General features: G+C 45.1%; 2 protein-coding genes across 3 annotated transcripts in view; both read left to right on the top strand.

Moving 5' to 3' along the window:
* Positions 1-3,353: 3,353 nt before the first annotated feature.
* H2AZ1 (H2A.Z variant histone 1) lies at positions 3,354-5,894 on the top strand. Of its 2 annotated transcripts, XM_081149296.1 has the most exons (5): positions 3,354-3,771; positions 4,213-4,290; positions 4,562-4,675; positions 5,028-5,157; positions 5,456-5,894. In XM_081149296.1, exons 1-5 carry the CDS (start codon positions 3,769-3,771, stop codon positions 5,515-5,517), a joined length of 387 nt encoding a protein of 128 aa, XP_081005422.1. In that variant the 5' UTR covers positions 3,354-3,768; the 3' UTR covers positions 5,518-5,894. The 2 variants fall into 2 exon arrangements, with proteins under 2 accessions (XP_081005422.1, XP_081005423.1); XM_081149297.1 differs by lacking the exon at positions 4,213-4,290 and having other exon boundaries at positions 3,678-3,771.
* Positions 5,895-7,193: 1,299 nt separating this feature from the next.
* DNAJB14 (DnaJ heat shock protein family (Hsp40) member B14) overlaps positions 7,194-11,538 on the top strand; it is a 42,717-nt gene continuing 38,372 nt past the window's right edge. Inside the window, exon 1 of the mRNA XM_081123357.1 lies at positions 7,194-7,548. Within this exon, the coding sequence (XP_080979483.1) occupies positions 7,416-7,548 (133 nt within the window). The 5' untranslated portion in view covers positions 7,194-7,415. The remainder of the gene's footprint in view (positions 7,549-11,538) is intronic.

The following is an 11,538-nucleotide window of genomic DNA, read 5'->3' as shown; positions in this document are numbered from 1 at the left end:
ATCTTTCTCCAAGTATTTAGGTGTTGACTTACTGTGATGGTTAAGATTGGGTTCAGCTGCAAGTGATGGATAATCCAAAATAAAAGTGGCTCAAACAAAATAGGTGTAAAAGGTCAGAGAGATCCAGGGTAAGTTTGATACTTTGGTACCAAAGACACTTGATCCTTCTATCTTGTTGTTCCTTTGTGTGTAACCTACATTCCCAATGTCATTTCGTGGCCCCCAATGGCTTTCCAACTCTGTCTTCATTCTGGTCAGCAAGTGCCTACCACTGCTGTTTCCACCCTTTAGTCAAAACTTATTTCCATAGCTAAATGTACTTATATTCTGATGACCAAGTGTCCCAGTAAAAATTGGAAGTTCTATTACTGGGGGAGATGGGAAAATAGACAGGGTTATAACCAGGGATTTCTACCACACCTACCTTCCAGCAGCATCTTCCTTACACTAACCTGCCATTCTAGACAAACTCTTTCCATGTCCACTTAAACATAAACTCTCCCAAACACTCCAACCCACAGTTGTCTCTCTCCTTTAGAGGAACAGTCAACTTGGCAGCCAATCAGGTACTTATTTTGTAACAGCCCTTATTAATGAGGTCTTTTTAAAATAAAAGTATCTTTATTGTTGAAAGTAATACAATGTCCCCCCTTTTTCCCCCATTGAGCCCCTCCACCTGGCTCCCACCCCCTCCCATAATGTGGTCTTAATGATTAAAGTATTGTTTAAATTTTTCTCCTTGCCTAATCCTCTCAGCTAGTCCACATAAAAGTCTAATACATCAATTACGCATAGTACATAATATTTAATAATGATAATAAATTATGTTACTGGCTTATGTATTTAATATACATTTTATCATTTTATAGTGTACTCTTTTTACTTATTAAAAAAACCCTCTGCTGTCAAACAGTATACTGTGTTATACCGACAACACACAGCCTCATAAATCTCGTGTTTAACACCATCTCTTGATTACATCATTTTCTCTAGTGTTTGATTAATCTCCTATTGTTTTGTACAGTAACATGCTGTACAGGCTTGTAGCCTAGGAGCAATAGGCTATATAGTATAGCCTAGCTAGATAGTAGGCTATACAACCCAGATTTGTGCATGTGCACTTTAAGATGTTTGCACAATGATGAAATCCCCAAAGAAGCATTTCTCAGAGCACATCCTTGGAGTTAAGTAGTACATGACTGTATTAAGTAGCTACCTGGGCATGATACTGAACAATAGGAATTATATAGCTCTGGCTCTTTATATATTATATACATGTATTAGCATAAAGGCAAATACAGGAGAGATAAGCCAAGAGCCTTAACATATTCTCCCCTTACCTTTTCAGAGCAGCAAAGAGAGTAGGAAATCTTCATACAACTGCTATGAAAAGTGTAGAAACTGATACTGTCCTGTTCTTCAAAGGAAAACTATTCAGTGTATTAAACCAATTTTGAATTCTAGTTTGTATGTTGGATGACTTGGTTATGTTTACTTTGGGCAGGTTTCAGGCTTGTTGCTTTCATGTCAAAGGAAGACAATGTAGTAGATAGGAAAAAAGATTTAGGAATCAGATACTTTATTTTATCCCTTCCCAGTATCCAATGCATAATAAGATAATAGTAATTATCATTGAGTGCTTATTATGTGACAGAAACACGCTAAAGTGTATGCTGCATACCTCTCCTTTAATCTTTCAACAACCACGTGAAAACTGGCGTTACTATACTCTTTTCGAAGAAGAGGAACTCAAAGCTCCAAAAGTTTATTAACTAAGATGGCACAATGGAAAGGAAGCAGAGCAGAATTCACATCTACCTGCTCCTGAGCTCATTCTCTTAACCACGAATCAGGGAGGCAACAGTGAATTCCTTTAGTTGGGCCTCATAGTAATGAACACGTATTCTTTAAACCAGAAAAGGTATTAATGTTGGCTTGTGAGTTTCGTATCAGGAAGCCTTAGTGGAGCCCTAACCTTAGTGGTTAACTATTAGATTAGGTTTCACAGCTTTTTATTGTCATCATATGAATTCAGCGGGGAAAACTAATCAACTCTTGCTCTTGGCGATATCATAAGAATTCCTCAGTTCCAAGGGGAAGAAATAATAAGGCTTGTGTCAAAATTGTTGGGAATCTCTTTTCTAGAATTTATCTCCCAGAAGTAGTTTCTCTAATTACAAACTTTCAAATTGAAACCCAATCTAAGGTACTTAAGTACATATTTCATAAAGTTTCTTCATGTCGGAAATATTATGTTAAGTGTAATACACTAACACACTCTTAAACACCACAAATATGAAAGATTTATATCCTTACTGTCTCCAAGCAGCTGGTGCTATTAACCTATTAGTTGGAAGACTAACTAACTGGCATTATGATAGTACTGTGTGTACAGTACTCTTTTTTTAAATTTTCTTTTATTGATTTCAGAGAGAGGAAGGGACAGGGAGAGAGAGAGAGAGAGAAACATCAGTGATGAGTTACCCATGGACTGCCTCCTTACCGCCCCCTGCTGGGGATGGAGCCCCAGCCCATGCGTGTGCCCTGACCTGGAATCCAACCTCGACCTCCTGGATCACAGGTCGATGCTCAACCGCTGAGCCCCGCCCTTCCGGCTACAGTGCCAGTTTTTAAGCTGATCATTTTCAATTGATTACACGGGCCATACCTACCTGCCTGTGACTCTGTTAGGAGTTACCCAATGACATTTATGTAACATTGGTCATGTAGCAAAATGTTTAGTATAGAAAAACTGACAAATAACAGCTTTAAGGTACCACTAACTCAACTTTAGACACCAGGCTATCGGTGCAACCCACCGACGCGTAGTCTCCAGGAAAATATCGTTTATGATTTGGTTCAAGAAAATGATAGCGTCTCACCCCAAGCCCTCTGTGCATTGGCCACAATTGGTCTTTTGCATCCAGCGAGGTGACTTTGCTACACCGTTTGTTCCCGTGTAAATTGTCCCGTGGGGAGTTTCAAAAGTGGTGAGAAAAGAAGAGGTAGGAGATGCCGCTGAAAAGGAAGTAGGGGCGCAGGGGCGCGACGCGGCGGCTGGGGACCCGCCTTGGGTGAATTAACGCAAAATCTCTATCGAGACTGTGGTTCACGAGACACATTCGCGCCATCTGTCGAGCCCAATGGACGCACAGCAGGTGGAGAGAAAGGGCCCGGGAAGAAGGCTGACTGCCAGCGGGTCCCCGCCAGCGCCGCCCGGGGGTGTGGGGGGAGCAAACAGGAAGGAGGGCGCGTTAGACCCGGAGGCGACTCCTCGTGGTCACCGGAACCAGGCTAGGCGGGCAGGGGGCGCTACTGAGAGCTCCTCCCCTCAGCCTCTCAGCTCCGCCTCCAGACACGTGACCACAAGCGGAGGGTGCTCTCGCTCCCGCAGGGTAGCTCGCTGTTTCTTCCTCCCGCCGCCGCGGTGCCCTTCTTCTCCCCGGTTCCCATCCCTCCCTCCTGCCCCCTCCCTTCTCACACCCCAATAGCGGTTCGAGCTGCGAAGCGCCCGCCCCTCCGCCCTTTTCTGCGCTTGCTTATTGGCTAAAGCCTCAAGGACGCGTCCCGAGGGCGGGTGGCAGCCATTGGTGGGATGAGCAATCCGAGTTCCCGGATGAGGGAACATTCTGCAGTATAAAGGGAGCGGGGAAGGCGGGAGACAGCGCAGTTTGAATCGCGGTGCGACGGAGTAGGCGGTGGGATCTCGCTGGGTGCCCGACTACTCCTTTCTCTGCCTTGCTTGTTTGAGCTTCAGCAGAATTCGAAATGGTAAACTTCGCAGAGGCGCTCGAAGGCTCCGCGGGTTTTTGCCGGCGGAGAAAAACCCGTTACACACGGAGATGGGGGTGAAGTGGCGACGGTTGGGAATTCGCGGAGACAGTATTTGGAAGAGCGGGGGGAGGCGATTTGTCGGCGGCGAGCGGAGCCGCCTCCGACCTCCCGGCTTGCGGCGACGGTTGGGTGGCGCGCGCGGCGCCGCTGGGGGCCAGCGGGCGGAGAACGGGTTGACCGAGGCGCGCGGCCGCGGCGACGCGCGGCGGGGGGCGTGCAGGCGGGATCGCCCTTGGGGAGCGCGGCGGGCCGGAGACCCCGGCGGGGCACCGGGGCGCGCTCGCGCCCGCGCAGCGCTGCGGTGGGGGAGGGGCGCGCCGCCCTAGTAATCCTATATTCTCCGTTCCTCCTTCGCTCGCGGGCGTGTGCGCGCCGTAGGCTGGCGGTAAGGCTGGGAAAGACTCCGGAAAGGCCAAGACAAAGGCGGTTTCCCGCTCGCAGAGAGCCGGCTTGCAGGTCAGTGGTGGTTCGGTGCATCGTGGCGTTTTTCTTTCCTCCTCCTTTCTTGTTTGTCGTCGCTGTAGATGGGCGTTTCGTCTTTGCGTGGGTGATGCGGTGTCGCGACTTGTTTTGCCGATTCGATAAATATCGGGGAGGGGGGGCGATCACGTGTGTCGATACGGGGGCGCTTTGCTGCACCAGCGTCCTTGCCCCTTGCTTTGGCGCGCGTTTAATTTTATCATCTTTGACTCATATCTTTGTGCATTTGTTTGTGCTTAAAATTAAGTTTCCGGTGGGCCGTATTCATCGACACCTGAAATCTAGGACGACCAGTCACGGACGTGTGGGCGCGACTGCTGCTGTGTACAGCGCAGCCATTCTGGAGTACCTCACCGCAGAGGTAAATGGGTGTACGCCTGTAATCTGGAAAAGGTTTGGGGGGGGGGGTAGGTGGCGAGAGGGAAGGAGGAAAGTGATGCAAGAAAACTCGCAGCCCTAAACGCGGCGAGAAGCCTCTGGGAACGCTAGAGGGAGCTGGTGATCATTAAGGGATCCTACTGAGCTTGAGCTGCTCTTGGAAATAAAATTGCGTGCCCCCTTCATAGCTTATGTTATCTTGACATACAGGTAGCGAAGGGAGGGGGAGGAGGGAGACATCTGGTTAATTTACGTTCATGAAGGTTTTGCTCTGCTCTGGATCTTGGCCTAAAGAAGAGTTGGAAGGAAATTGATTATTAGCCTTTGCCTTCTAGGTACTTGAATTGGCAGGAAATGCATCGAAAGACTTAAAAGTAAAGCGTATTACTCCTCGTCATTTGCAACTTGCTATTCGTGGTGATGAAGAATTGGACTCTCTCATCAAGGCTACAATTGCTGGTGGTGGTATGTGAATACTAAAATTTTACTTTAAATTTCTCTAGAGAAAATAATTCTTTGCTTCTTAAAAAATTCTCATCAGAAATTTTTAACCTAAAAGAGGACACATGAATATATTTTCATTGATACGCACGCAGTAGGGTTGCATCATGAAATACGATTTACGGAATAACTTAATGAGTTTTTACTTTGAGGTTCACATTTAAAGACATCTTCCAAGTTGAACAACTGTCCTGGTTTAAGTATACTGTGTTTTTTTAAAATGTGTATTAAAAAGTAGAATTAATCTCTGTCCCTCTCCTAGGTGTCATTCCACATATCCACAAATCTCTGATTGGGAAGAAAGGACAACAGAAGACTGTCTAAAGGATGCCGGGATTTCTTATTATCTCAGGACTCTAAATATTCTAACAGCTGTCCAGTGTTGGTGATTCCAGTGGACTGTATCTCTGTGAAAAACACAATTTTGCCTTTTTGTAATTCTATTTGAGCAAGTTGGGAGTTTAATTAGCTTTCCAGCCAACCAAATTTCTGCATTTGAGTCTTAACCATATTTAAGTGTTACTGTGGCTTCAAAGAAGCTATTGATTCTGAAGTAGTGGGTTTTGATTGAGTTGACTGTTTTTAAAAAACTGTTTGGATTTTAATTGTGATGCAGAAGTTATAGTAACAAACATTTGGTTTTGTACAGACATTATTTCCACTCCGGTGGATAAGCTCAATAAAGGTCATATCCCAAACTATAGTTGTGTTTTAAATTTGCTTGATTGTAATAGGAGCACCTTTCTTTTGAATAAGTATCTCATTTAGCAGTAACTTAAGCATATTTCTTCTCCCAAAAGTAAACCATTAATACTCAAACAGCAGGCCAAACGAATTCTTTAAAAATATTATGTAGTTAGCTATTAAAGATTTTAAAACTTTGGCAGGAACTGGAATGGGACAAGTTTTTTAGGTTATTTGTCCATCTCAGTTTGTGTCTTGACCAAACTCGCTGTATGCAACAGCGCAACACTGATGCATTGCTGTGGTGGACTTGGGGAGAGCAGGTAAGGAAGTCTTGTATTTAGCTACCTCCCCTGAAGGAACTTGCAGTTTAGATTTGAAATAATAGAGTTTTCTGTGTGTTACACAGTTTTGAAGTCTGAATTAAATTGTTTGTTAAACGGTAACATCTTTGGGGAATACTATTACATTTTACAGAAGAGAATCAGGATTTATTTGGAGGTCCTGCCTGAATTTTGGTATTTCCAACAAGGCTGACACTAGCTTAAGTGAACATTGTAAAAATGGTTATTTTGTGATCGGGTTGAATGGGTTATTTTGACACTGGTTTCTGGCAAGTTGTCTTAATTTTTTTTAAATTTGGATGATGACTTTCCCAAGCAATAAATTGCCCTCTGTCCCTGGCCCCCCGCCCTCCAGGAGACCAATATTTCACTGGCAATTTTTTGAAAACAAGATTAGGAAGGAAACCATGTAGTTCTATACGTTCCCATAAAGCTGGTTCCTGCCTTGTTCTGGCCATAAAGGGATTAGGGTTAAGGGCAGAAGAATTGCGAACAGTTTGCTTTGAACCTCATTGGTATCCTGAGAGACAATTTAATGGAATCCGGGTCAGGGAAAATTGTATGTAGCTAAAATAAGTTCGATAAAACGCCCTACAGTGAGGGTTTAACCCTGCTGTGTTCCTCAACACCTGTGCCAGAAGCGCCGCCTTAGGGACTGACAGCGCGGTCGTCACCTGACCGAGTCCTCCCGACGCTGGGGGGGGGCGGGCGGGGGCGGGGCCTTCCATCTCTGGGAATTTTCCTGAAAACAAGCATCCCCACCTCCCATTTGTCGACCCAGCCGCCTGGAAGGCGGGCTGCGGCCTGCGCGGGCCGTGCGGGGAGGTCAGGGGGCACCACGCGGCCGATGCGGGGGACCGCTCCCAGCCCCGGCGGCCCCTCGGCCCCCCAGAGCCCGTGGGCTGGCGTCGCCCGCCCGCCCCCTCGGCGCCGCTCGCTGACCGCCGGGTCGGCTCCGCCGCCTGGGTCTGGGGGCCAGGAGGGGAGGCTCGCGCCGCAGCGGCCACGGGGGCGGGGAGGCGGCCGTGAGGAGGCGGAGCTGCGAGCCGCCGGTCCGCCCGGCCGCCGCTGTCCTGCGCTCCTCCCCGCTGCCCTCCGCACGCCCAGCCCCGGCCGGCCTCGCCTCCTCGGCGGCGGCTTCCGCCCCTCGTAGCAGCGCTCGGGGAGGAAACGGAAGGAGGCGCCGGCCAAGCCATGGAGGGGAACCGGGATGAGGCGGAGAAGTGTGTCGAGATCGCCCGGGAGGCCCTGAACGCCGGCGACCGCGAGAAGGCCCAGCGTTTCCTGCAGAAGGCCGAGAAGCTCTACCCACTGCCCTCGGCCCGCGGTGAGGCCCTCGGGGTCCCTGCCCGCCCTGCCCGCTCCCCCGCCCCACCATCGCCCGTCTGGGAGCCGGCGGGGCCCCGGGTCAGCCTGACCCCTCCACGGGACACCGGGGAGGAGCATCCGACACACCCCCGCCCGGCCCGACCGGCCCGGGCCGCACTGGCCGTAGGCTTGGGTCGGGCTGCCCGAGGCTCCCCTTGCGCCAGCCTGCCGGCGAGGTGCCGGCTCTCAGCTGACGGGCGAGTTGCCGGTTCCCGGGTCCGTTTTCGGAAATGTCTGGCTGCCGTTCTACCGGGAGAATGTCCAGTGTCCCTGGGGGATTTGTCTGGGCCCGTCCTAACCTTACCCGACTGGGCTTTATATCTGTGTGGTTGTGCCACCCTCTCCTTCCCCATCCTCAACCCCCAAATAAGGCTAGGCCCCTAATGAAGTGAAAGGAGCTGGGAACTCGAGTCGCTAATGGACGGTCTCAGGTTCCACCGACTGTGGGGTACAACATTGTTCCCAAAGCAAACGTCTTCGAATACCTGAGATGACATTGCTCTTCCCTGGGAGGGAGTTACTTTAGAAGAGAGGGGCACAAATTTGACAAGAGTGATAAAGAGTCAGTAATGATTTGCTAAATAGTATCTGATAACACCATAATTATTGATAAATTAGGCAGATCTCTAAGGAACAGAGTAATGGACTCTTTTAGTTGAATTCACCCTGTTCATGTCCTAGACTTTAAAGTAAGCATAATAGCCAGCATTTATTGAGCACTTACAAAGTGCCAGACCATGTGCCTAGTGTTTTATATGAATTACTTCATTTTTACTCAGAACAAACCTATGTAGAGGTACAGGATTCGTTTGAACAGGTTTAGCCATAACAGACTGTCTTTTTGATGGATGGGAAGATAATGAATGAATGAATGAATGAGTGAGTGAGAATATCTTACACAATTAATAGGTTATACACAGTAATTAGTAGCAAAGTCAGAATACTACTTGAGCTTTCCAGCTCCAAAAGGCCTTTAACCACTACACTCTATTGCGTTACCAATAGGATAATGTTTCACTGGAGATATAAGGTATTTCCAGGTTAAAAAGAAAATTATTGCTAATAAGAATATGGGATTATCTGTTTTATTTTATTGTTTTCTTAATTTGTTTCTATATTGTTAAAGCCCTTGTATTCTTTGTTTTTCTCTATCCTTTCATCACTATTGAAAACTATACCAGAGAGGACAGGAAAGGAAAAGAGTTAATGATTTTTTTCAATGTGACAGAAAACATAAAATTTACCAATTTAACCATTTTTCAGTGTGCTGTTTAGTAGTGATAACTATTTTCACATTGTTGCACAACAGATCAACAGAATTTTTCATCTTACAGAACTGAAACACTATACCAGTTAAACAACTTTACATTTTTCCCACCCGCCAGCCCCTTGGCAGCCACCATTCTATTTTCTTTTCAATTTTGACCACTTTAGATACCTTATATAAGTGGAATCATACACAGTAATTTCTCACTTACCATAGTCCATAGAGTCTGCAACTTTAAGGGAAATGATGTATAATGAAGGCTAATTGATATAAACAGAAATTAAGTTCCTCCTGTAGCCTGTGTGGCTCAGTTGGTTGGATGTAGTACAGTGCACCTAAAGGTTGCCGTTTCCATTCCCCATCAGGGCATATGCCCTGGTTCCAAGCTTGATCCTCAGTAGGGGATGTGCAGGAGGCACCCCATTGATGTTTCACTCTCACATTGATGTTTCTCCCTCTCTCTTCCTCTTTAAATATCAAAAAAATCTTTTAAAAAAATTAAGTTCCTATGGTGTTTTATCAGCCTTATAACAAAATGAAGTTGAATGAAACAATATTATTTGAGGACCTGTCTTTTTTAACTGGCTTATTTCACTTAACATGATGTCCTTGAAGTTCATCTGTGCTGTAATATGTGGTAGGATTTCCTTTTTTTTTTTTTTTAAATATATCTTTATTGACTTCAGAGAGAGGAAAGGAGAGAGAGAGGGAGAAAGAAAGAAAGAAAAACATCAGTGATGAGAAAGTCATTGATGGCTGCCTCCTGCACACCTCTGACTGGCGATCGAGCCCACAACCCAGGCATATGCTCTGACCAGGAATCGAACCCTGATCTCCTGGATCCTAGGTCGACGCTCAACTGCTGAGCCATGCCTGGCCTGGGCAGGATTTCCTTTTTTAAATCTGCACAATATTCCATTGCGTGTATGTACCACACTTGCATTATCCATTCATCTGTCAGTAGACATCTAGATTGTTTTTATATTTTTGCTATTACAAATAATGCTGCTGTGAACATAGGTGTGCAGATACCTCTTTGTGATCCTAATTTCAGTTCTTTTGCATATATACGCAGAAATGGAATTGCTGGATTCTATTAGTAGTACTATTTTTACTTTTGGGGGGAACCGCTACACTGTTTTCCACAGTGGTTGCACCATTTTACATTCTCACCAACAGTGCGTCAGAGTTCCATTTTCTTCACGTCTTCACCAACACTTGTTATGTCCTCTTTGCTTTTTTTTATAATAGCCATCATGACAAGTGTGAGGTGATATCTCATTGTGGTTTTGATTTTCGTTTCTCTAATGATTAGTGGTGTTGAACATCTTTTTATATGCCTGTCGGCCATTTGTATATCATCTTTGGAGAAATGTCTGTTCAAGTCCTTTGCCCTTTTTTTTTTTAATTCTTCCCTGAGGATATTTTTCCATTTATTTATTTATTTTTTTTAAATCCTCATCTGAGGATATTTTTCCCCATTGCTTTTCAGAGAGAGTGGAAGGGAGAGAGAGAAACATTGATGTAGAGAGACACACTGATTGGTTGCCTCCTTCGTGTGCCCGACTAGGGCCAGGGATCAAGCCTGCAACAGAAGGATGTGCCCTTGACCAGGAATCGAACCCTCTAACCACTGTGCCAAACTGGCCAGGGCCTTTTGCTCATTTTTTAATTGGGTTACTTTTTTGTTTAGTTGTAGGAGTAGTTCTTCATATAATCTGGATATTAACCCCTTATCAGATATATAATTTGCAATTTTTTTCTCCCATTCTGTAGGTTGTGTTTCCCTCTGTTGATTGTGTCCTTTGATGCAGAGAAGTTTTTAAGTTTGATGTAGTCCCATTTGTCTATTTTTGCTTTTATTGCCTGTGCTAAGAAATCAGTGCCCAGAATTAAAACTTTTTTACTCTCCACACTGTATGAATACATGATTTCTTTTAGTCACTATCTAGTCCTAGAGGGACAGTTTGAACTTTAAGCATGTAACCACTTGAGACAGAATACCATGGCGTTTTAAACGTAGCTTCTCCACCTACTAACTTATAACCTAAATCTTGGGCAAGTTAGAGAACCTCTCTAGCCCTTAGCTTTTTCATCTGCAAAATGGGACAATAACATACTGATTTCATAGGGCTGTTGTGAAGATTAAGTTAGTTAATACATGCAGAGCATTCACAGTAAGCACTCAATTGTTTTGGTATCATTTTTATTTTACAAGTGTGAGGCCCTGAGAATTTTTAAACTTGTAGTCTGTCATTCTTCTGTTGTACAAGCAACTTGAATCAATATACTAAAGAGATTCTATAAGATATTAAAGCACAACATAATTGTTGCTTTTAAAGCATTGAACATAGGAAAAATTAAGAAATATAAAGTGAAAGTAGTACAGTGTATTATAAGGCAGCAGGATGTAATTACCAAATAAATGATGGCATACAGTTGTGGTGTAGTCTGAAAACCTTAGTTCAGATGCAGACTTTGCCTCTGACAGCTTTGTAACCAGGGACAAGTTACTTAGCTTCTCTAAGTCTTGTTTAGTTATGTGTAAAATGAAGATTACATCACAGGGTTGATGTGAGCATTAGCTGAAATAAAGTTATGTGCAAATACTTAGCAAAGTGTATTTTACATTGAATGTTTTCAGAAGATGTTTATTGGAATAATTTATGAATTCAGAGGAGG

This window comes from Miniopterus schreibersii (genome assembly GCF_964146895.1).
Source record: "Miniopterus schreibersii genome assembly, chromosome: 1".
Taxonomy (NCBI): domain Eukaryota; kingdom Metazoa; phylum Chordata; class Mammalia; order Chiroptera; family Miniopteridae; genus Miniopterus; species Miniopterus schreibersii.
The sequence above is the reverse complement of the archived record's forward strand: the minus strand, read 5'-3'. Positions and strand labels throughout refer to the sequence as shown.

What these genes read in the sequence shown, in the direction of transcription:
- H2AZ1 (XM_081149296.1), top strand. An exon ending in CGCAGAGAGCCGGCTTGCAG is followed by an intron (nt 4,291 to 4,561) that starts GTCAGTGGTGGT and finishes CTTAAAATTAAG; the next exon opens with TTTCCGGTGGGCCGTATTCA. An exon ending in TGGAGTACCTCACCGCAGAG is followed by an intron (nt 4,676 to 5,027) that starts GTAAATGGGTGT and finishes TTTGCCTTCTAG; the next exon opens with GTACTTGAATTGGCAGGAAA.